The sequence below is a fragment of the Crinia signifera genome, chromosome 11 (assembly GCF_055691185.1).
Source record: "Crinia signifera chromosome 11, ASM5569118v1, whole genome shotgun sequence".
Classification (NCBI taxonomy): domain Eukaryota; kingdom Metazoa; phylum Chordata; class Amphibia; order Anura; family Myobatrachidae; genus Crinia; species Crinia signifera.
The window spans coordinates 54561420-54585808 of NC_139227.1; the positions used below are offsets into that span (position 1 = coordinate 54561420).

At 48.2% G+C, this 24389-nt stretch overlaps 1 protein-coding gene across 3 annotated transcripts in view; it reads left to right on the forward strand.

Annotated features, from left to right (window-relative positions):
• CALB2 (calbindin 2) overlaps window positions 1-24389 on the forward strand; it is a 234397-nt gene that overhangs the window by 171510 nt on the left and 38498 nt on the right. For all 3 annotated transcript variants that reach the window (XM_083164866.1, XM_083164867.1, XM_083164865.1), the window contains one exon: window positions 17714-17753. In XM_083164866.1, coding sequence (XP_083020992.1) covers window positions 17714-17753 — 40 coding nt within the window. The remainder of the gene's footprint in view (window positions 1-17713; window positions 17754-24389) is intronic.

The following is a 24389-nucleotide window of genomic DNA, read 5'->3' on the forward strand; positions in this document are numbered from 1 at the left end:
CTATTTGCTTTAAGCCTGCATGGATCAGTCACATCCGTGCAGGCTTCAGTGTAAAAAAATAGAAAAATTAAATAAATAAAAAAAAAACGGCGTGGGGTCCCCCCCACAGCCGAAACCAGCACCAGGCTGACAGAGCCTGGAGCCGGTAATTAAAAATCAGGGAACCCGACAAATAGGGGTTCCCTGATTTTTAACAACCAGCCCCAGGCTCCTGCTCTGGGGCTGGTTCCCAAAATACGGGGGACAAAATGACTAGGGGTCCCCCGTATTTTAAGAACCAGCCCCAGGCAAAACCAGCCAGCAGGGTAATGTCACAGCCGGGGGACACTTATAATATAAGGTCCCGCGGCCAAAACATTAACCCTACCGACCAGTCAGCCTGGCCAGGGGCACTTACCTGTCCCAGCGCGACGTAGTCCAGGTAAGTGTCTTGGCAAAAAAACCAACCGAACACCCCGAATCCAGACCGGACTGAGAGCCGCACGGTGTTTACATCGTGCGGCTCCGCCTCCCGAATGCCGCTATTGGCCGCCTTGCGGCCAATCAGGAGCCGCTAGGCCGCAAGGCGGCCAATAGCGGCACTCGGGAGGCGGAGCCGCACGATGTACACAGAGTACCGTGCGTCTCCCTGTCCGGCTGGTTTCGGGGTGTTCGGTTTGTTTTTTTGCCAAGACACTTACCTGGACTACGTCGCGCTGGGACAGGTGAGTATGGTTTCCTTCCACAGCTTCCCAAATGGATATCGTCGGATCCGGACGGCGACAGCGACGGTCGACATGGATCCAGAAGACGTCGACATGGACCAGAAGACGACACAGGACCTGGGATACCTACGGGAAGAAGATAGGTAAGTATTAGTATGTGTGGGCTTTGTATGTATTAAAGTTTTATTTTAAAAGTGTGTCAGTGTGTTTTGTGTACTATTTTTTTAACTGTGGAACTACAAGTGCCAGCGGGCCCTTTAATGCCCAGCAGGCTGGGACTTGTGGTTCTCCAAGTCCCAGCTTGCTGGGGAGGCTTGCTGGCACTTGTAGTGCCACAGTAAAAAACAATAGTTTCATCTATTTTTTACACCATAATCAGCTCGATGCCCACCGCCCAGGGGCATCGAGGACAGCACCAGGCTTCAGCCTGGTCAGGTAAGTCCTGGAGGGGGGGGACCCCTTCATTGGGGGGGTCCCCACTCCCCCAGGGCCCCTGGCCAGGCTGACTGGTCGGTAGGGTTAATGTTTTGGCCGCGGGACCTTATATTATAAGTGTCCCCCAGCTGTGACATTACCCTGCTGGCTGGTTGTGCCTGGGGCTGGTTCTTAAAATACGGGGGACCCCTAGTCATTTTGTCCCCCGTATTTTGGGAACCAGCCCCGGACCTGGAGCCTGGGGCTGGTTGTTAAAAATCGGGGAACCCCTATTTGTCGGGTTCCCTGATTTTTAATTACCGGCCCCGGCTCCTTCAGCCTGGTGCTGGTTACAGCCGTGGGGGGGAACCCACGCCGTTTTTTTTTTTTCATTTATTTAATTTTTCTATTTTTTTTTACACCTTGCAGCCTGCACGGATCTGACTGATCCGTGCAGACTGCTAGAAATAATTCGTATTAGCAGCCATATATACGGCCGCTAATACGGATGGTTACACCATCGGAGGGTTACAAAGCAGTCGTATCTGACTGCTTTGTAACTGACCCTCCGGAACACGAGTTTGCATACGACTAAAACAGTCGTATGCAACCGTAGGGGAAATACCAATACGAAAAACTAGGTTTTTCATATTGGTAAATTTCCCCCATAATGTCTACAGTAGTAGTGCTGCTTATACACGTAATGCACAAAGTAGTAATGCCACTATTACACATAATGCCCACTTCTGTAGCACCGCTTAAACACATAATGCACGCAGAAGTAATAGTGCTTATACACATAAAGACCATTGTAGTACCTCCTCTTATACAAATAATGCCAAAGATAGTAGTCACACTTATACACATAATGCACACAGAAGTAGCACCTTTTATACACATAATGGCCACAGTAGTAGCGCCTCTTATACGGGATGTAGTTAACAACCTGGCGGTCAGGATCCCAGCATTCAATGTACTGCTGCCAGCATCTTGAGTGCCTTCAGAACACAGGCACTGTATCTCTGAAAGGGTCAGGATGACGATGCCAGAATACAACCAGCCGGCAACCTGATATGTGAGTATACGGGAGCGGGAGCAGGTGGCTGGCGATGGGGCGGCTAGGTTTAGGCACCAAAAAGGGATTAGGGTTAGGCTGCGCGGTGGGGGTTAGGGTTAGGCCCTAGCATAAATAGTATCAGGCTGTGGGAAGGGAGGGTTATGGGGGAAAGGTTATGTATCCCATTCAGGATTTCCATCTCTGCGATGCCGGCGTCTGTATTCTGACTACCGGTGCCGATCATCCATACCTATCCCTCTTAAGCACATAGTGTCCGCTGCAGTAGAAGTGTCATTTACACACATAATACACACTGTAGTAGCACCGAATATACCCATAATGTCCATAGAAGGGGAGGTGGTGATCAAATACAGTCAAACAGATTTTATATATAGAGAGAGCGAGACAGAGAGAGAGAGAGACATAGAATAGACCGGCACTCAGATGGAGATTGCAGCTTTGTGAGCACCTTTCCAAATTACCTGTATGTAAACACAATTCAGAACAGAGAGGCGGTACTTCAACATAATAAATAATTAGTTTAATGCAGATTATGCAAACATGGAAATGGGACAACACTTCAGAGGAAATACAGCCCTTTTTTCAAGACAACCATGTAGCATATACATATAACACTTGGTGCGGGGGGTAACCAGAGGGTGAGATGATCCTATCTGTTCTCCAGACTTTAGTACATCTGCCCCTCAAGTCAATTATGTTCCTCCAGCACATGAAACCCATGGAGGGATGTTGCCAAATAATTTTTGTATGCTGCTATAAAAGTTATATATATATATATATATATATATATATATACTTTTGCTGTTTGTTCGGCACTCTGGAGAAGAGAACATCTTGCCAGGGTGCCTTCCAAAGGTTAGTAATACAATCACGGTACCTCCTGGCCTGGCTGGGTCCAGGTAGGAAGAAGCGGCACTCCACGGACTCCAATAGAGTATAAACAAGTGTTTTAATCCATAAAGGTATTAGGTACAGTACATCATGGTCGACGTTTCAAGAGCTACAGGTCTTTTCCTCAAGACTAGGACCATAAAGTGCAATTAGTGCTGTGCTGGTGACCAGCACAGCACTAATAATGCATCATCATGTAGGGACAGCCAGGACAGGAGCTAAGTTGAAAAATACAGCAGCTTCATTTTGCCGGCGCCGCTGGCTGCCCACAGTATGACAGGAGCAGCGTAAGCATAGTGCACATTGCACAGACACAGCAGCGGGGATGCAGAGGAGAGAGAGCGCCTCTCTTGTATGGCGCCTCCCTGCTTTGCATCCTCTGCTGAGCGGGGAGCGCCGGCCCTGCTTTATGCTATGCAGTCATAACACTTTATGCTGTGTAGTAATAATACTTTATGCTCTGTAGATATACTATATGCTGTGTAGTAAGAATATTTCTCTTTCATCCATCCTGGTGACACAGCTTGACCTTGGGATGTAGGAGGGTCCGCCAGAAGCCAGGCAACTATGCTAACATCTTTGAGAGGCAGGCTCCTCCCTTCTGCAACCCAGCATTCCTCAGTTTCGTTTTAGGTGCCCACTGGAGTGGGCGCTATGCTGACAGGCTGCGGTAGGCAGCCGTGTTGAGAGTAGCTAGTGTTTGTTGTTTTATTAATATTCACATTAGTTAGTACAGGTTCGCAGTGGGAAACTTCTTCCACTGACAGTGCAGCAGAGGCTGACAGTAGCGCATCCTGTCAGCCCTCTGTGTGTGGAAAGTCACTGTCTGCGCTCTCTATACAGCGCTCTGCCCCCTCTTTTAGGGGGTCTCCTGGGCCCTGGGGAGATTCCTGATCCGCCATTTTGATGGGTTTTTCAGGCAGAAATTTTATTAAGGAGTTGATGCCTGTGACAGGAGCTCAGCACTGCTGGGCGCTTCCAAGTGATCCCTGAGCAGAGGGGAGTCACTGGAAGAAGAGGAAACTTTCACTGGGAGCGGCTGTAAGGGGAGGGCGCCAAGACACATCCCTCTCCGCTGAAGCAGAGACTTGGTCTCTTCCCAACTCTGGTCTGGCACTCTTTTCTCCACGTCTGTGCGGAACTAGAAGGAGGCATCAGGCAGAGTTACTGTTTCCTCTGTGCAGCGCTTCAACCAATGACCGCTGAGGTTCGGACAGCAGACAAATTAGTACTCTGATACATTGGCCCTTATTCTGATCGGTGCGGCCGGAGCCGCATATGCGGCTCCGACCGCACAGACGAATCCCCGCCTTGCGTACGGATCGCCACCTCCGTCCGTACGCGGATATGTGGCGATCCGTATGAAAGTGGACGGGGATACGCCTCCTCCATGGTGGGAGCAGCCCCTGCATTCGATGGTCGCCGAACATCGAATGCAGGGCCGCACGCTCCACCAGGTCCCGCAACACAAGACCACACGGACACTTGTCCGTGTGAAATCTTGTATTGGGGCGGGCAGCTGACATCCGGCGATGTCAGCTGCCCGCCCCCTACACGCGCGTCATGGCCTCATTACCATGCATACGCCCCGCGTTTGCATGGGAACGCCCATGAAACGCGGGGCGTATGCATAGGGAAATGAGGATAAGTAGCCCCTCACGCCCCTATCCGCCCCCTTTGCGGCGGTCAAAAAAAGTGTGCGGCGATTTCGCCTGCACATGCGCAGAGTGCCCTCTGCACATGCGCAGAGCGAAAACATCGGCGGAACGGCCGCATGCGGCCGTTTCCGAACCGATCAGAATAAGGGCCATTAATCTGTACAATCGCCTGAAGGTGTGCACTGTGAGTTATCATGACAGAAAGGTGTAGCACTGCTGTTGTGGGGGAGGGAGCTGCTGCCTTGTTAATAGACTGCAGGTTTTGCAGGGTCAAATTAACAGGTGAACAGATGGACCATGGGGACTTATGCCCAGTTTGTGAGTCTGTGCCCTATGGTGCCCAAGCCCAGAGGTCTGAACAACCTGAACCTGCGTGGGCCGTTGCACTGGGGAAATCTGTTACTGCACTTGTTCAAGTGTTAGATTGGCAAAGGGATGATCTGGCTAGGTCACCTAGGCCATTTTCTTCCTCTCAGCATTCAGGGGGTTCCATTAACCCTTTACAGGGGGAACCTGTGTTACTGCCGGTCATGCAGGATACGACACATAAAATGAATTCCTTTATGGAACAATTTATTAAGGTCCCTGAGGCATTTTCTCCCAGGCACACTGTATCTACCCCTCCTCTACTTAATTTAGATTCTATGGAAGAGGGTGAGTGTGCAGACATGGTTTGGTACCAGAGAGAGGAGCTGGAAGCTTCTACTCAGTTATTGAGCATTTCATTTTGGCTGTTAAACAGACATTAGACCTTGCAGAGGATGATAAAGCACAGCACCCAGGGGTGTTCAAGAAAAGGCGCAGAGATGCAGTTACTTTCCTTCTGATGAAGGCATGAAAGAACTGCTTGGGGAAGCATGGAGGACGCCATAAAAAAGCTTAGGCCAAAGAAGTTTGCAAACTTAGACCCTATGCCAGATGAACAGTTTAAGCTGTGGGAAATGATTCCTTTGGTGGACGCCCCAGTGGCAAGACTGTCTAAAGCTACGGTGCTGCCTGTTCAAGGGGGTGCCGCCTTTAAGGACCCTGTTGATAGGAAAATGGAAGTCTGCCTAAAGGCGGTGTTTGAAGGATTAGGATTTACCCTGCGGCCTATTATTGCTTCAGCATCGGTGTCCAAAGCTATGATTCACTGGGCTGATTCCCTGTGCTCTCAACTGCAACCTGACTCAGAGGCTTTTGTTTTAGCAGAAAAGCTAAAGTGTGCAGCTGAATACGTGTGTGAGGCTGGAGTAGAGGGCGTCTAAATGGCGGCCAAGGTATCGGCCACATCTGTTACGGCCAGGAGGATTTTGTGACTAAAGGCATGGGAGGTGGACAGTGACTCCAAGAAGTCTCTGGAAGCCCTGGCATTTAAAGGTGAGCTTCTTTTTGGATCTGAGTTAGAGTCTATAATTAAGTAGGCAACGGGAGGTAAGGGTACTTTTCTTACCACCCCAGCAGCTAAACAAGCAAGCTCCAAGTTTTTTTTTTTTTTTCCTCCTTTCGTCCTTCCTTTCGAGGCCAATAGAGGACAGTCTGCTAGGGGCAAATTTCCCTCCACAAGAGGTAGGGCACCTAGATCCCGTTTTGATGCCTTTGCGAAGAAGAAATCTTCCAAAGGTGAGGAAAAGCCCTCCGCATGACGGGCTGGAGACTCCCTCTTCTGGGAGCAGAGTGGGGGTCGACTTCTACAGTTCCAGGACACCTGGGTATTGTCCACCAAGGACAGTTGGGTTCAGGATGTGGTTTCCCAGGGCTACAGAATAAATCTGCCTACTCCGTTGACAAAGGAACCTCGCTTGAGGAAAGCCCTGTCGGTGTTAGGAGTCCCAGTGGACTGCAAGACTGATTGAAATATAGGGGGAAATTTACTAATATGGAAAACCTAAAAATTCGTATTCGTATTTTACCTACGACCGATTACGAATGTGTACGAATGGTATTGTTGTAGAAAAAGTCGTGTTCCGGGCTTTAATTTACTATGTAGTCGTAATTGAAAAATTCGTATTTTTCGATGTCGTAGCCATTCGTATTTTGTTTTACAAATGTTTCGTATTTTTGTAGAATCGTAAATTGAAATACAAATTTGTTTAAAAACCAGGATATTTTACGAATTTTCGTGAAATGAAATACAAAAAATTGTATTTAATTCCACATGCATCACTATGAAAATGAAACCAGAATCGTGATTGGTGTATTTGTTTTACACTTGGGAGGTCTCTCACAGCCATATATAAGTCGTGGAGGCGCCAAAACTTCAGTTTAATGTGTAGCACACACTGTTTGCATTACAACACAATAGCACAGGTTAGGTCTGCAGAAACACTGCAAACCACAATACTCATCACTCTTTACAAGCGTTTGCCACCATTTCTGCCCTTGTAATTCCCAACCTTACTTTTCCAGATTTTTGTTCCCAACACTTACATCAGACATAACATCTGTAAGTGTGTACAGAACTATATATATATATGCAGACAATAACATAATATCTGCTCATAACCTTCAATACGAATTAATGATTCTCCTCACCTAATTTGACACACCCTTGTTTGCACAGCTCATCAGTGCAGCAGCTGACATCATTTCTTCATTACTCTGAAAGTCCAGAAGGTTACTGCTTTTCATCCTGGTTTTAGCCATTTGCAATATTACAGTGTTGTAAACATTATACCCACTAACTGCAGTTTTTATTGATCATGTGACCTGCTAATTGAATGTGTATTAATGCTGTGCGTCACTGATCTTGTTTAGGAAATCACAGGTTCAATCACATACATGTATGTTTTACTGTGTGAGTGCTTCAGGTGGGCTTTAGCTGCTCAAGGGTTATTAGTAGGGTTACCACCTAGTCCCTTTAATTCCGGACACATGTTAATTTCACAGGTTCTGTGGCAGTTTAAAATCAGGTGAAGTGGAGTCTTGAAGTCAGCCAGCCACAGAACCTGTGTAATTAATATGTGTCCGGAATTAAAGGGACTAGGTGGTAACCCTAGTTATTAGTGGACATACATTTATTCTGCTCTCAGCACACCAAAATTTCACAATCCACATTTTCAAACTCTTGTGCAGTGCAGGTGGGGCAGATGTAACATGGATATAAACAGTTTTATATATTTCTATGATTTTTAATTCCTGTGCAGCCTAAATAATGTACTTATTTGTAAAAACACAGCACTTTACATTTCTGCTTCCACACACCCAAGCCCAGGGCTGGCGCCACCACTAGGCAATGGTTGGAAGCAGGGCAGGAGGGAGGGCTCACTGCGCTGTGCGCAGTTCAGTCCCGATGCATGTTAACGACATTTTCCTCCACGCGTACAGCCGTTCAGCGTCTGAGGGTGAGCCAAGTGCTCAGCGCTGCCCGGCTGAGTGGCTGTACGCGGTGCGGGTGGAGGAAAATGTCAATTAACATGCATCGGGACTGAGCTCTCCCTCCCGCCCACTGGACCGTCACCCGAGGTCCTCCTTAAGGGTGAGTGGTGTCCCCCCCCCCCCCAGGAGCAGCATGGCGGCCGTATTCCTCCCCCACCCCACCCCCCGTAGAGCGGGTGAGCGCCGGGGCGCCCCCCTGCCTAGGGCGCTCCGGCGCCTTGCACCGGCACTGCCCAAGCCAATTGTATCTGACTCTGCACATGTTACATCTGGCCCACCTGCACTGCACATGCTCTGACCCACGTTGTTGAAAACATTGATCTACCATCATAACAGAATAATAGGCATAGTGCAACGCTAACACAAAGTCAATTTGTACACTTACAAATGTTACACAGCACAGCATGTTTTCCTGCATGAGTGTGTGTTCTTCTCACACATGTGTATGGGGCTTGTTCTTCTGGGCTGGCTGGTACCAGGATGTCAGTTGCTGGCCATGTCTTTGATCAACTTAGCTGATGTATGAGTCACCATAACTGCTGGTTACAGCTGACTTTACAACAGTAACAGGTGTATTTGATCAGCTGTGTGTAGTGGTGCCTCACAGGCATCTGTCTTAGGGCCAGATGTACTAAGCTTGAAAAGTGATAAAATGGAGAGTGATAAACAACCAGCCAATCAGCTCTTGTCTGACAATTTTCAAACACAGCCTGTGACATGGAAGGTAGGAGCTGATTGGCAGGTTGTTTATCACTCTCCATTCTATCACTTTTGAAGCTTAGTGCATCTGGTCCTTAGAGAGATAGAGAGAGAGATATGGGGCAGATTTATTAAGCTTGGAGAAGAGATAAACTGGAGATAAAGCGGAGAAAAGGTAAAAGGAGATAAAGCACCAGCCAATCAGCTGTGTTTGAAAAAAGACAGTTGGGAGCTGATTGGCTGGTGCTTTATCTCCTTTTACCTTTTCTCCGCTTTATCTCCTGTTTATCTCTTCTCCAAGCTTAATAAATCTGCTCCTATAGAGGGAGACAGAGACAGATTATAATGTATTCATAATCACACAAAAAGCCAGAGAGATAAACACACATGTGTAATCAATTCCCTATGTATCGCATACAGCAGTTTATACAGTATTAGAGACTTACCCAGTAGCCAGCCCTCTGCCATTGATCCGGCTTCAAACTCATCAAAGAGGACTGACTGGCCGAGGATATAGGAGTCATGACATGAGCCAGGGTAGCCTGCAAACACACTCATGATCTTAAGATTGGCATCACAGACCACCTGCACGTTGGTACTTGTGCTTCCATGTCGGTTATAATAGGAACGGGCAGTATCCCGAGGTGGTCTCAGCGGAATGTGTGTGCAGTCAATAGCACCAAGCCCATTTGGCATGCATGCAATGCGATGGAATGCTACCCTAACATCATGCCACTCTGTCTCCTGGCTTGGGAAGCAGATTGAGGCATCTATATGTGGCTGAAGGGCTTCAAGCACCTGGGTCAGGTACCTGGACAGTGTGGGCTGAGATATGCCAATGCCTTGGCCAGTGACATGTTGAAAACTGCCAGATGCCAGAAAGTACAACACAGCCAGCAGTTTGTGCAGGCCTGAGACAGCGCATGAGTCGTCTTCTTCCTTGGCACTGCCAAGACATCAGGTCTCTCAAAGCCCACACTGAAGCACCCTGATATAGCATATAGTCTGCCATGCTAGAAGTCAGGAAGTGTTTGTAGGTAGTTATTTGGCTTTTATAAGGCACACATTTGGGATTACAATGGTCTGTGATGTATTGTTAAAATGATAACACATGTGTCCCATTGAAGCAGGCGAAAGACACTTCAAAATACACCTTGCAAAGGAAGGTGTATTTTTTTTCACGAGTTTGTTTACGAATCGTAGGTGTTTACGAATCCGATTTTACGAATTCACGAATACGAATTTTTAGTAAATGGTGAAAATACGCATAGCCAATGCAAAAATCAGGCGTATTCTATCGATGGTGTAGACTTTTCGTAAATATGCGTAATCGTATTTAAAAATACGAATACGAACTCAATATGACATGTTTACGACAATACAAATTTCACGAATCTACGAATTTTGCACTTGATAAATGAACATTTCACGAATACGACAGAAATTCACGATTATTTCCCTACGAATACGACTTTTTTCTACTTTAAAATACGAATCCATATTAGTAAATTTCCCCCATACTTGCTGGAGGAACAGACAAATGGAGGCAGGATTGATGAAACTCACTGCTTTATCAGGATAATAAATCAGGAACAGGTACAGGTATAAGGTAACAGGACTCAGGAACAGGAACCAGGTAACAGGACTCAGGTACAGGAGCAAGGTAACAGGACTCAGGTACAGGAACAAGGTAACAGGACTCAGGTACAGGAACAAGGTACAGACATGGCTGAGCAAGCTATAGCAATACAGACAAGGCTGAAAACGCTATCACTGGCCCTGAGCTCAGGGCAAATGGAACCAGCAAAACCAGCAGAGACCAATCGCTGCAGCACACAGAGACAGGCCCCTTAATGATCAATATGTGCTGCAGCTGGGAATGGCATTCTGAGAACAGCCCAGAACAGCTGATTACACCAGCTGGAACTGCTTTCAGAAGCCACAGTTCTGCATGCAGAACCGAACAGCAGCACCTCTGGCCACCCACAGGTACTGCAGACCAAGAAATGATAGCAGCACCTCTGGCCACACAGAGGTACTGCAAGGTGAACATAACCACAACAGCACCTCTGTGTAACCAGAGGCACCGCAGACCAGACAATGACAGCAGCACCTCTGGCCAAACAGAGGCACTGCAAGGTGGACATAACAACAGTAGCACCTCTGTGTAACCAGAGGCACTGCAGACCAGACAAGACATAAATGGCAGTCCTGACAGTCGGGGACGGCGAGGTTGCTTCTGGAAAAAGGTGTAGTTGTCCCGGTTCCGAGGGAAAAATGGAAGAAAGGCTTTTACTCTATTCTTTTCCTGGTTCCCAAACCAGACGGTTTCTTCAGACCTATTCTGAATCTGAAGTCCTTAAACCTCCATTTATGGGTGGATTATTTTAAGATGGAATCCCTAAGGTCAGTACTCCTAAGCATGGAACCAGGAGAGTTTTTGGCTTTGATAGACATTCAAGATGTGTATCTACTCATACCTATTTTTGCAGAATATTAATCTGTGCTGCATTTCGTGATAGGCGAAATGCATCTGCAGTTCCAGGCTCTCCTACTCTGTTTGGCCACTGCACCAAACATTTTCACAAAAGTGATGGCTGTGATGGCAGCGGCTCTCAGGTTGAAAGGAATTGTGATAATTCCTTACTTGGACGACCTGCTATTCAATGCAGAGTCGGCAGAGAAATTACAGGAAGAGCTGGAAGTGGCAAAGAGTGCAGGATCACGGTTGCATTTAAGTCTTCCAAAGTCTCATTTGGTTCCAACACAGAAACTACAGTTTCTAGGTGTGGTGCTGAACACTCATCCTCATCGAGTCTTCCTTCCAGAATCAACGGCCAGGAACATTTGAGAGTTAGTATCCGAAATTCTGCAGAACAGGAGACCTTGGTCCTGTCCCAAGAAGTAAGAGTGTCACTGTTATGGTGGATGGATCTGGAGACTCTCCAACTGGGTCGCTCTCTTCAAACCTGGGAGTGGTTGGTGGTGACAACCGATGCCAGTCTCAGAGGGTGGGAAGCGGTCACAAGTCTACTCAGACTACACAGTTTGTGGACCAGCAAATAATCAGTGTTGCCAAATTTTCTGGAACTTCGGGCTGTCTGGAAGACTTTTCAACAGGCAGGGAATCGACTGAGGGGTCTGCCCATTCGGATTCAGTCGGACATTGCCACGGCAGTGGCATATCTCAACCATCAGGGAGGCATGCGCAGCAGAATGGCGATGCTCGAGGTGGCTCGGATTTTCCATAGCACTGGGGCAGATGTATTAAGCCTTAAGAGATAAATGCAAGGGTGATAAAGAGAAATAAAGGTCCAGCCAATCACATCGTAACTGCCATGCTACAGGCTGTGTTTGAAAAAAGTCAGTAAGGAGCTGATTGGCTTGACGTTTATCTCTCTTTATCATCCTTGCATTTATCTTTTGTTAAGGCTTAATACATCTGCCCCAATGTCGGCTGTCTTCATTCCGGGGATCCGGAATGTGGAAGCAGATTTTTTCAGCATGTTGGAGTTGCTGGATTGAGATTGGTCCTTACACAGGGAAGTGTTCCAGCAGATAGTAGATATTTGAAGATTCCCAGAAGTAAACCTTATGGCTTCCAGACACAACTGTCAGATTCGCAAGTTTTGCTCCCGGTTCAGGGACCTGAAGGCATGGGCGGTGGATGCCATGACCGTTCCATGGGATTTCTACCTGGCTTACCTGTGGAAAATCTATATAAGATAGTGTGAGAGACAAAAGGTTCACACATCTAGGTTTAAAGTGAGTAGACTTCTTGATCTTCTCCAGGATAGCTTTTCAGCAGGTCTAAGCCTTCAGTCACTGAAGGTTCAGTTATCTGCTTTGTCTATATTTTTCCAGAAAAGAGTGGCATTATTACCTGAAGTGCAGACTTTTCTGCAACCTCCGTATAGACAGCCGGTGGCTCCTTGGGATCTCTCTCTGGTGTTGTCCGTGCTCTAGAAGGCTCCTTTCGAACCTTTGCAGTTGACTGACCTGAAGTTCCTTTCCTGGAAGTTAGCTTTTCTTATGGCAGTTGCGTCACCAAGAAGAGTGTCTGAGTTGGGGGCCTTATCTTGTAAGGTACTTTTTCTGGTTTTTCATGAAGACAGGGCTGTCTTGAGGACAGTAACAAAATTTTATATCCTCCTCCGGAGGAGGAGGAGGAGGATAGACACAGAGACAAACTAAAAAAGTTGGATGGCGTTCGCGCTTTGCGCATTTATTTGGACAGAGTAAAAGATTTTAGAGAATCTGACTTGTTATTTGTACTTTATGATGTACATAAGAGAGGGTGGCCAGCTTCTCAGCAGGTGGTTAAGGTCGGTCATTGCCTTTGCTTACACTAAAGTGGGCAGGCCAGTTCCCTCCAGGATTAATGCCCATTCCACCAGGTCGGTTGCTTCCTCTTGGGCTGTGCTGCATGGGGCTACAGTGGCACAATTGTGCAGGGCTGCCACGTGGTCCTCTGTTCACACCTTTACCAAATTTTACAGGTTTCATGAGTTTGCGTCGGAGGACGCTTCATTTGGGCAAGCAGTGATGAGAACTGCAAACCTGAGCCTACCCTCCCAAAGGACCGGCTCTTGAATGTCCCAAGGTCAAGCTGTGTCACAAGGATGGACGAAAGAGAAAAGGGGATTTTTGGAAGAACTTACCATTCAAACCTCTTTCTCTGAGTCCATCCTGGTGACACTGCGATCCCTCCCTTACTAAGTGATACCGTTTCATGTGTTATCATGTTATATGGTTATGTTCTGATGCCAATCCCGGGGCATTTTTTCAATCCCGGGATCCGGGATTGAAAAATGCTCAATCCCGGGATTCCCGGGATCCCGGGATTGGCATCCCTACCAGTGGTGTGCTGCATATTTGTGGATACCCACCCCCACACCGGCCGACCCTCACATTTACTTACATTAGCGGGCGGCCGGCCGGGAGTGAGTTCGGAGGTGCACGGTGCCTCCAGGCTCATGCACCTCCTTCTTAGCAGGCAGGGCAGGCCGGAACGAAGAGGCAGGGCAGGCCGGAAAGGAGGCGGGTGGGCGCGCGTGCTGAGGAGACGAGAGGGGGCGGGCACAGGAGAAGGCTGCGCAGCGTGACCTCTACTATCACGCTACGCTGGCCGCACGCAGAGGTCAGGATTCGGGAGCCGGGCAGCGTCTGAGCGAGTGCTCAGACGCTGCCCGGCATTAGACTGCGCATGCGCAGTCTAATCCCGAAATCCCGGGATTGGATATTCCAATCCCGGGATTGAAATCCCGCACTTTTTGAGGCCAAATTCCGGGATCCCGCAGATCCCGATCCCGGGATTGGCCACCCTAGTTCGAACGGTAAGTTCTTACAAAAATCCCCTTTTTATGTTGATAATATTAATACTTTATGCTGTGTAGAAATAATACTTTATGCTGTGTAGTAATAATACTTTATGCTCTGTAGTAATAATGAGAGGCTTAGCTAGGGCGGAGCCAGTGGAGCACACGCTCCGGGCGCCGAGATGTCATCTGGCGCCGGAGCCGTGCACTCTGCCACCGGCTCCCCCGCCCAAACACTTTATTTCTTGCTGCGCTGGAGTGCCCGGCGCAGGAACACAGGGCGACCCCCGCCATCACTTCCGACCCCAGGGCACAGGACACACTCTGGCGCCAGGCACAGAAGACCCTGCCTTGTGCGCCGGGTCCCGGGATCCCCACACACACTCCACTGTCACTTCTGGTCCGGGGCACAGAGGAGACTGTCCTGTACAGAAGCGCAGCTGCGGCCAGGGCCGCTTTTACAGAGCCACCGCTCGCAGCTGCTCCTCAGTGCAGGGAGGACATCCCCACAGCTGTGCCTGCACTGCCTGTGTTGAAGCCGGCAGCCTGAAGCTACAGTCCCGTCCCTCCCCCCTTCCCAGCAGTTCATGCCTGCTCACATTGACTGCCTGAAATTCCGGAGAAGTTGTCCACACAGGCTGTGAAAACTGTTACCTGCTAGTGCAGTGGTCTCCAACCTTTTTTGGGTCGGGAGCTACTCGCGACAAAATAAACCGCTCGAAGAGCTACTAAAGTAAAAAAAATTAAAAAATCTGCATAATATCCCAAAAAATGCCCTTTACACATAATGCCACAAACTGTAATGCCCCTGACACATTATGCCACACACTGCAATGCCCCAAAACATACCTCCCAACACTGGAGGCAGAGGAGAAGAGTTATCTGCGCGTTCCAAAAATTAGAAGTTTCAGCTACTACCGTGGAACTCCTGCGAGGCTACATCCCCCATTTTTTCCACACACACACACGATGCCCATTATACATATGCCCAACAACGTGATACTCCGTTATACAAATGCCCCACACCGTGATGCACCATTATACATATGCCCCACACCGTGATGCCCATTATACATATGTCACACACCGTGATGCCCATTATACATATGTCACACACCGTGATGCACCATGTTACATATGCCACACACCGTGATGCACCATGTTACATATGCCACACACCGTGATGCTCCATTATACATATGCCCCACACCAGGATGCTCCATTATACATATGCCCCACACCGGGATACTCCATTATATATATGCCCCATACCGGGATGCACCATTATACATATGCCCCACACCGTGATGCACCATTATACATATGCCACACACCGTGATGCACCATGTTACATGTGCCACACACCGTGATGCACCATGTTACATGTGCCCCAGAACTTTGAACTCCATTATACAAATGCCCCACACCGTGATGCTCAATTAACCATATGCCACACACCGTGATGCACCATGTTACATATGCCACACACCGTGATGCACCATGTTACATATGCCACACACTGTGATGCACCATGTTACATGTGCCCCAGAACTTTGAACTCCATTATACAAATGCCACACCGTGATGCTCAATTAAACATGTGCCACACACCGTGATGCTCCATTATACATATGCCACACCGTGATGCTCCATTATACATATGCCCCACACTTTGATGCTCATTAATTAATAATCATCCAGGTGTGTGGGGCATATGTCACACACATGATGTCACACACATGATGCACATTATTCAAATGCCCCACAGCGTGAAGCTCATTATTAATGAGCATCAAGGTGTGGGTCATTTCTATAATGGGCATCATGTGTGTGGCATCATGTGTGTGACATATGCCCCACACACCTTGATGATTATTAATTAATGAGAATCAAGGTGTGGGCCGGGGCATATGTTTAATGGGCATCCTGTGTGTGGCATATGTTTAATGATCAAACATAAACATATGCCACACACATGATGCCCATTTTACCTCAAGGCTCAAGCAGTAAAATTATTTATTACCTGTCGCAGGACTGATTTTCATGCAGGGCAGGCGTCTGTAAAAGCTGTGGCGCAGGACTCTGTGCAGGGCTGCAGGCTATGCTGCAAAAAGAGCGCAAATTCCTGCGCTGGGGACGTTATTGGGCGGCTACCTCCGGACCTAAGACCTCCTGCCGCAAAGCGAGGAGGTTACACACTGCCGTGCCGTGAAGTCGGGTTCACACACTGCTGTCTGACCTCCTGCCGCCAAACAAGGAGGCGCATCGCGGCAGGAGGTCAGTGGGAATGAAAAGCTGCGCCGAGCTACCACATAACGGCAGGCGAGCTACCCGTCGCTCGCGAGCGACGGGTTGGCGATCGCTGTGCTAGTGTGTATTCTCCCTCTTCATGCTGCTGCTGCTGCACAGAGAGAAATGTGTCGGGAGCAGACACTTTTAACTGTTTGCATCCCTTCTAGTAACAGTAAGTGCCACTAAATTGTCAAGTTAAAAGTGTGTGCCTCTGTTTACCAGAGCTAATTATTGTGTTTCCAACGCCAGTATTGAGTACTGGTGTGTTTTTTTATTATGGCATATATATATATATATATATATAATATATGCAAGTGCACATATAAATAAATATGGGGGGGGGGAAGGCGTGAAACATGCCCTTGCTCCGGGCACCATGGCACGCAGCTACACCCAGAGGCGTAACTCTGGGAGGCAATGGAGTCATCTGCCGCCGGGCTCCTGCTCCCAAGGGGGCACCTCTTATGCCCTGAAAGTTTGAATTAGTTAATTGAAAACTGTTGATATCACTTCTGTGGCTGACTCCCCCTCCAAACATCATTTTTGCAAGTGTCACACCCTATATTAGACCCATTACCTGTCATTACTGGTGACAGACACCTTACTGAGGTATTTGGGGGGCACCAATATTTATCCTGCCTCCGGGCAACTGGGACAAACTTACGCCACTGGCTACACCACTGGTAATAATACTTTATGCTGTGTAGTAATGATACTTTGTTGTGTAGTAATACTTTATGCTCTGTAGTAATAATACTTTATGCTGTGTAGTAATAATACTGTATGCTCTGTAGTAATAAAACTGTATGCTCTGTAGTAATAATACTTTATTCTGTGTAGTAATAATACTTTATGCTGTGTAGTAATAATACTTTATTCTGTGTAGTAATAATACTTTATGCTGTGTAGTAATAATACTGTATGCTCTGTAGTAATAAAACTGTATGCTCTGTAGTAATAATACTTTATTCTGTGTAGTAATAATACCTTTTGCTTTTTAGTAATAATACTTTATTCTGTGTATAATAATACTTTTTGCTGTGTAGTAATAATACTGTATGCTCTGTAGTAATAAAACTGTATGCTCTGTAGTAATAATACTTTATTCTGTGTAGTAATAATACCTTTTGCTTTTTAGTAATAATACTTTATTCTGTGTAGTAATAATAATTTATGCTGTTTAGTAATACTACTTTATGCTGTATAGTAATACAACTTTATGCTGTGTAGTAATAATACTTTATGCTGTGAAGTAATAATACTTTATGCTGTGTAGTAATAATACTTCATGCTGTATTGCAGATTGCTGCCTGTGCAGGAGAATTTCTTACTTAAATTCCAGGTATGGTAGATAAAGCTGATGCGCGTCCTATAAGTGCATTAAATGAGTGACTGGGTCCACTTACAGGATAGGGCTCACGGTACTTATGTAGTATCTGGGCGTCCGATTTAGAAATCGGATCGGATCGCATTGCATCGCATCGCATGCGACCAAATCGTATGCGATGCGATGCGATGGTCAAGATTTTTCCATAGGATTCAATGTTAAAATGGTCTGAGTCCATTTTAACATAGAATTCAATGGGAAAAAGGGGTCCTTTTCCTTTCCCCACTATCCAAGTGGGCATGGAGTTGGATATAAACCTGTGGCGAGCGTAGCGAGCTACCGAGCCCGAAGCGTGGCGAGCGTAGCGAGCCCCGCGAGGGGACACAGAATACTTTTTAAGAAATATGCATCCGCTCGCCACGCTTCGGGCTCGGTGGCTCGCTGCGCTCGCCACGCTATATAATATCAACTCTATGCCCACTTGGATAGTGGGGAAATGAACAGGACCTTCTTAACATTGAATCCTATGCAAAATCGCATCGAATCTCATCGCATCGCATCTGATTGTATGCCTTAAGGTAAGGCATACAATCACAAAATCGGCAGCCCAGATACTACATAAGTACCGGCTCACTGCAGTGATAGAAAAGGGAACTGAGGAATTCTGTGCATGCTGGATTGGTGACTATTAGGAAGTATATTGTGAGCGATGTCTGTCCCCTGACCGGTGTGCAGTGACGCAATGTCTGTCCCCTGACCGGTTTGCAGTGATGCAAAGTCTGTCCATGACTGGTGTTCAGTGAGCGATGTCTGTCTCCTGACCGCTGCGCAGTGACATGATGTGTCCCCTGACCACTGCGCTTTGACGTGATGTTTGTCCCCTGACCGATGCACAGTGACGTGAATCATAGGCATGCGCAGCCCATTTTCTTAGGCGTGCACCATTGGAGGAGTGTGTCCATCACCACCTACTGGGCGTGTCCATCATCACCTACTGGAAGGTGACTTATTTATGTATATGCACACAGGGACAGTGCGTGCTGAAGGTGCGCTGCAAAAATTTAAACTGTAGTCCCCATTCCACATAATACCACACACTGTAATTCCCATAACATATAATGCCACACACAGTAATGGCCAATACACATAATGCCAAGCACATTAATGCCAATCACACATAATGCCACACACAGTAATGCCAATTCCACAATGACACACACAGTAACAGCCATTACACCTGATACCACGCACAGTAATACCCATCACACATAATGCCATGCACAGTAATGCCCATCACACATAAAGCCATACACAGTAATGCCCATTCCTCATAATGTCACGCACAGTAATGCTCATCACACATAATGCCACACACAGTAACGGCCATTACACATAATGCCACGCATAGTAATTCCCATCAAACATAATGCCACACACACAGTAATGGCCATTACACATGCCACACACCTTAATACCCTTCACTCATAATGCTACACACAGTAATGCCCATTCCACATAATGCCACACAATGGCATTGTGTAATGGATGTATTAAAGTTTTATTTTAAAAGTGTGTCAGTGTGTTTTGTGCACTATTTTTTTAACTTTGGAACTACAAGTGCCAGCGGGCCCTTTAATGCCCAGCAGGCTGGGACTTGTGGTTCTCCAAGTCCCAGCTTGCTGGCACTTGTAGTGCCACAGTAAAAAACAATAGTTTCATCTATTTTTTACACCACTATCAGCTCGATGCCCACCGCCCAGGGGCATCGAGGACAGCACCAGGCTTCAGCCTGGTCAGGTAAGTCCTGGAGGGGGGGGACCCCTTCATTGGGGGGGTCCCCACTCCCCCAGGGCCCCTGGCCAGGCTGACTGGTCGGTAGGGTTAATGTTTTGGCCGCGGGACCTTATATCATAAGTGTCCCCCGGCTGTGACATTACCCTGCTGGCTGGTTTGGCCTGGGGCTGGTTCTTAAAATACGGGGGACCCCTAGTCATTTTGTCCCCCGTATTTTGGGAACCAGCCCCGGACCTGGAGCTGGTTGTTAAAAATCGGGGAACCCCTATTTGTCGGGTTCCCTGATTTTTAATTACCGGCCCCGGCTCCTTCAGCCTGGTGCTGGTTTCGGCTGTGGGGGGGACCCCACGCCGTTTTTTTTTTTTATATTTATTTTTTTTTCTATTTTTTTACACTGCAGCCTGCACGGATATGACTGATCCGTGCAGGCTAAAACGCAAATAGAACAGGAAAATGGTGTTCTATTTCCGTGCAGGCTGTCTTCCGTTGGCTGTCTTCTGTTGTCTTCTGGTCCTGTGTCGTCTTCTTCCTCCATGTCGACCGTCGCTGTCGCCGTCCGGATCCGACGAAATCCATTTGGGAAGCTGTGGAAGGAAACCATACTCACCTGTCCCAGCGCGACGTAGTCCAGGTAAGGGTCTTTGCAAAAAAACAAAACGAGCACCCGAACCAAGCGGACTGACGGAGACGCACGTGTGTTTGTTTACATCGTGCGGCTCCGCCTCCCGAATGCCGCTATTGGCCGCCTTGCGGCCTAGCGGCTCCTGATTGGCCGCTAGGCCGCAAGGCGGCCAATAGCGGCATTCGGGAGGCGGAGCCGCACGATGTAAACACCGTGCGTCTCCGTCGTGTCCGGTCTGGTTTCGGGTGCTCGTTTTGTTTTTTTGCAAAGACCCTTACCTGGACTACGTCGCGCTGGGACAGGTGAGTATGGTTTCCTTCCACAGCTTCCCAAATGGATTTCTTCGGATCCGGACGGCGACAGCGACGGTCGACATGGAGGAAGAAGACGACACAGGACCAGAAGACGCCGACACAGGACCAGGGCGACCTACGGGAAGAAGATAGGTAAGTATTAGTATGTGTGGGCTTTGTGTGTAATAAAGTTTTATTTTAAAAGTGTGTCAGTGTGTTTTGTGCACTATTTTTTTTAACTGTAGAACTACAAGTGCCAGCGGGCCCTTTAATGCCCAGCAGGCTGGGACTTGTGGTTCTCCAAGTCCCAGCTTGCTGGGGAGGCTTGCTGGCACTTGTAGTGCCACAGTAAAAAACAATAGGTTCATCTTTTTTTTACAACATTTATCAGCTCGATGCCCACCGCCCAGGGGCATCGAGGACAGCACCAGGCTTCAGCCTGGTCAGGTAAGTCCTGGAGGGGGGGGACCCCTTCATTGGGGGGGTCCCCACTCCCCCAGGGCCCCTGGCCAGGCTGACTGGTCGGTAGGGAGAATGTTTTGGCCGCGGGACCTTATATTATAAGTGTCCCCCGGCTGTGACATTACCCTGCCGGCTGGTTGTGCCTGGGGCTGGTTCTTAAAATACGGGGGACCCCTACTCATTTTGTCCCCCGTATTTTGGGAACCAGCCCCGGACCTGGAGCCTGGGGCTGGTTGTTAAAAATCGGGGAACCCCTATTTGTCGGGCTCCCTGATTTTTAATTACCGGCCCCGGCTCCTTCAGCCTGGTGCTGGTTATGGCTGTGGGGGGGACCCCACACCGTTTTTTTTTTAAATTTATTTATTTTTTCTATTTTTTTTTACACCTTGCAGCCTGCACGGATCTGACTGATCCGTGCAGACTGCTAGAAATAATTCGTATTAGCGGCCGTATATACGGCCGCTAATACGAATCATTACACCATCGGAGGGTTACAAAGCAGTCGTATATGACTGCTTTGTAACTGATCCTCCGGAACACGACTTTGCATACGACTTAAACAGTCGTATGCAGTCGTAGGGAAACTACCAATACGAAAAACTAGGTTTTTCATATTGGTAAATTTCCCCCTATGTTTCTATGAGGCTTCCTGGGACTCATAGTTCCACAGCAATATACAATAGTGTTAATCTATTTTTTACACCATTTAAATACATTCGTATTTGTAAATACAAATATGAATGTGCCATCAATGAGAATACGAATTAATGTATTTTCAGGATAGTAAATCCTGAAAATACATATTTGCCTAAAAAAATCTTATTTTACTATACAAATATGAATTTTTCAGCCTTATTTGGCTTAGTAAATTTCCCCCTATGGGCTCCTGATTGGCCGCTAGGCCGCAAGGCGGCCAATAGTGGCATTCGGGAGGCAGAGCCGCACGATGTAAACACCGTGCGGCTCTCTGTCCGGCTGGATTCGGGGTGTTCGGTTTGTTTTTTTGCCAAGACCCTTACCTGGACTACGTCGCCCCGGGACAGGTGAGTATGGTTTCCTTCCACAGCTTCCTCCATGGATTTCGTCGGACCCGGACACCGGACGCCATCGCCGACAGGGACGTCGACTTCAAGAAGGACGTCGACATGAAGAGGAACGCCGACACAGGACCGGAGGACATCAGGACCAGGGCTACCTACGGGAAGAAGATAGGTAAGTATTAGTATGTGTGTAATGGATGTATTAAAGTTTTATTTTAAAAGTGTGTCAGTGTGTTTTGTGCACTATTTTTTTAACTTTGGAACTACAAGTGCCAGCGGGCCCTTTAATGCCCAGCAGGCTGGGACTTGTGGTTCTCCAAGTCCCAGCTTGCTGGCACTTGTAGTGCCACAGTAAAAAACAATAGTTTCATCTATTTTTACACCACTATCAGCTCGATGCCCACCGCCCAGGGGCATCGAGGACAGCACCAGGCTTCAGCCTGGTCAGGTAAGTCCTGGAGGGGGGGGACCCCTTCATTGGGGGTTAATGTTTTGGCCGCGGGACCTTATATCATAAGTGTCCCCCGGCTGTGACATTACCCTGCTGGCTGGTTTGGCCTGGGGCTGGTTCTTAAAATACGGGGGACCCCTAGTCATTTTGTCCCCCGTATTTTGGGAACCAGCCCCGGACCTGGAGCCTGGGGCTGGTTGTTAAAAATCGGGGAACCCCTATTTGTCGGGTTCCCTGATTTTTAATTACCGGCCCCGGCTCCTTCAGCCTGGTGCTGGTTACAGCTGTGGGGGGGACCCCACGCCGGTTTTTTTTTTCATTTATTTATTTTTTCTATTTTTTTTTACACCTTGCAGCCTGCACGGATCTGACTGATCCGTGCAGACTGCTAGAAATAATTCGTATTAGCAGCCGTATATACGGCCGCTAATACGGATGGTTACACCATCGGAGGGTTACAAAGCAGTCGTATCTGACTGCTTTGTAACTGACCCTCCGGAACACGAGTTTGCATACGACTTAAACAGTCGTATGCAACCGTAGGGAAAATACCAATACGAAAAACTAGGTTTTTCATATTGGTAAATTTCCCCCTTAATGAGATGCAAAAATATGATTTGTGCGATTTTTTTCCGCCAAAAACGGCCGAAATCAGACATTTTTCCGAAACCGCATATTTCATGAGATGCAAAAACAGCAAAAAACATGAAATCGCACATTTTGAAGGTGCGATTTTTAGTATCACCGTTTTCCCATTATAAAGTATACAAAAAAAATGGCGTGAGGTCCCCCCTCCGGTGCTGGTTTAAAAAATACGGGGGACAAAAAGCTTATGGGTCCCCCGTATTTCTGAAACCAGCCCCGGACTCTTGGACCGGTGATGGTTTCAAAAACCAGATTTTTTTTTGTCCCCCGTATTTTTTTTAAACCAGCACCGGGCTCCAACAGCCCATGGTGTCATGCCACAGCCGGGGGACACTTTTTACATAAGGTCCCCTGGCCGTACCATGAGCACTTGTACAGGGTACTTGTACAGGGTACCTGGGGAAGTGGGGACCCCCCCAATAAAGAGGTCCCCACTCGTGAAGGAGCTGTCACCGGTGTCCCTGGCCATTGGACGCCGGCTTGATAGTGTAAAATCATTTATACATACAGATGGGGCAGGTCCCATCCTTGCTGGCGGGTCACCAGAACGTACGCGCTGGCGACTCGCCAGCAGCCACGCCAGCGAGGAGACTGAGACGCGCGTGCGCCTCACGCGCACGCGCGTCTCCGTCGCTGGCGCGACGGAAACCCTGTCCGTCTCCGCCTCAGGGAGACGGACAGGGTTAGGGGGGGGTTAGGGGGGGTGCGGGCAGGCGGCGGGGACCCCGGGTTACCGCCGGCAAGCCGGCGGGGACCCGGAGAAACGTATGGAAGCGCCGTCGGAAGGGGACGCGCGCGCCTCTCGTGCGCGCGCGTCCCCTTCTCACGATTGCCATGGCGCTGGCGGGGGATGGCGGCTGGCGACGCCAGCGCCATCCCCTGCCAAGATGGGAAAAGACCCATCTGTAACATTGCTTTATACAGGTGAACTACAAGTGCCAGCAGGCCTCCCCTGCATGCTGGCACTTGGCGAACCACAAGTCCCAGCATGCGAGGCATTAATGGGCCCGCTGGGACTTGTAGTCCACCAGTAAAAAGAATGTTAAAATAAAACACACACACAAAGAAAAGTAGAACTTTAATACACACACACCTCAATTTGACACTAATATACTTACCGACCCAGGGTCCAGCGCTGCCCTCCCTCCTCCAGAGCCAGCTCACCCCGCACTGACAGCGGGGTGAGACGGCTTTCTTTGGCGCTGATCACAGCTTCTATATCGCTGTCCCAGCGCTATAGAGACTGCTAGCAGTGCAGGGAGGCGCCAGACTCAAGAGGCCGCAGGAGCCGCTGAGTGGGTAGCGCCGGCCCTGTGCATACCTTTGTGTCATCTGCAAAAAGGC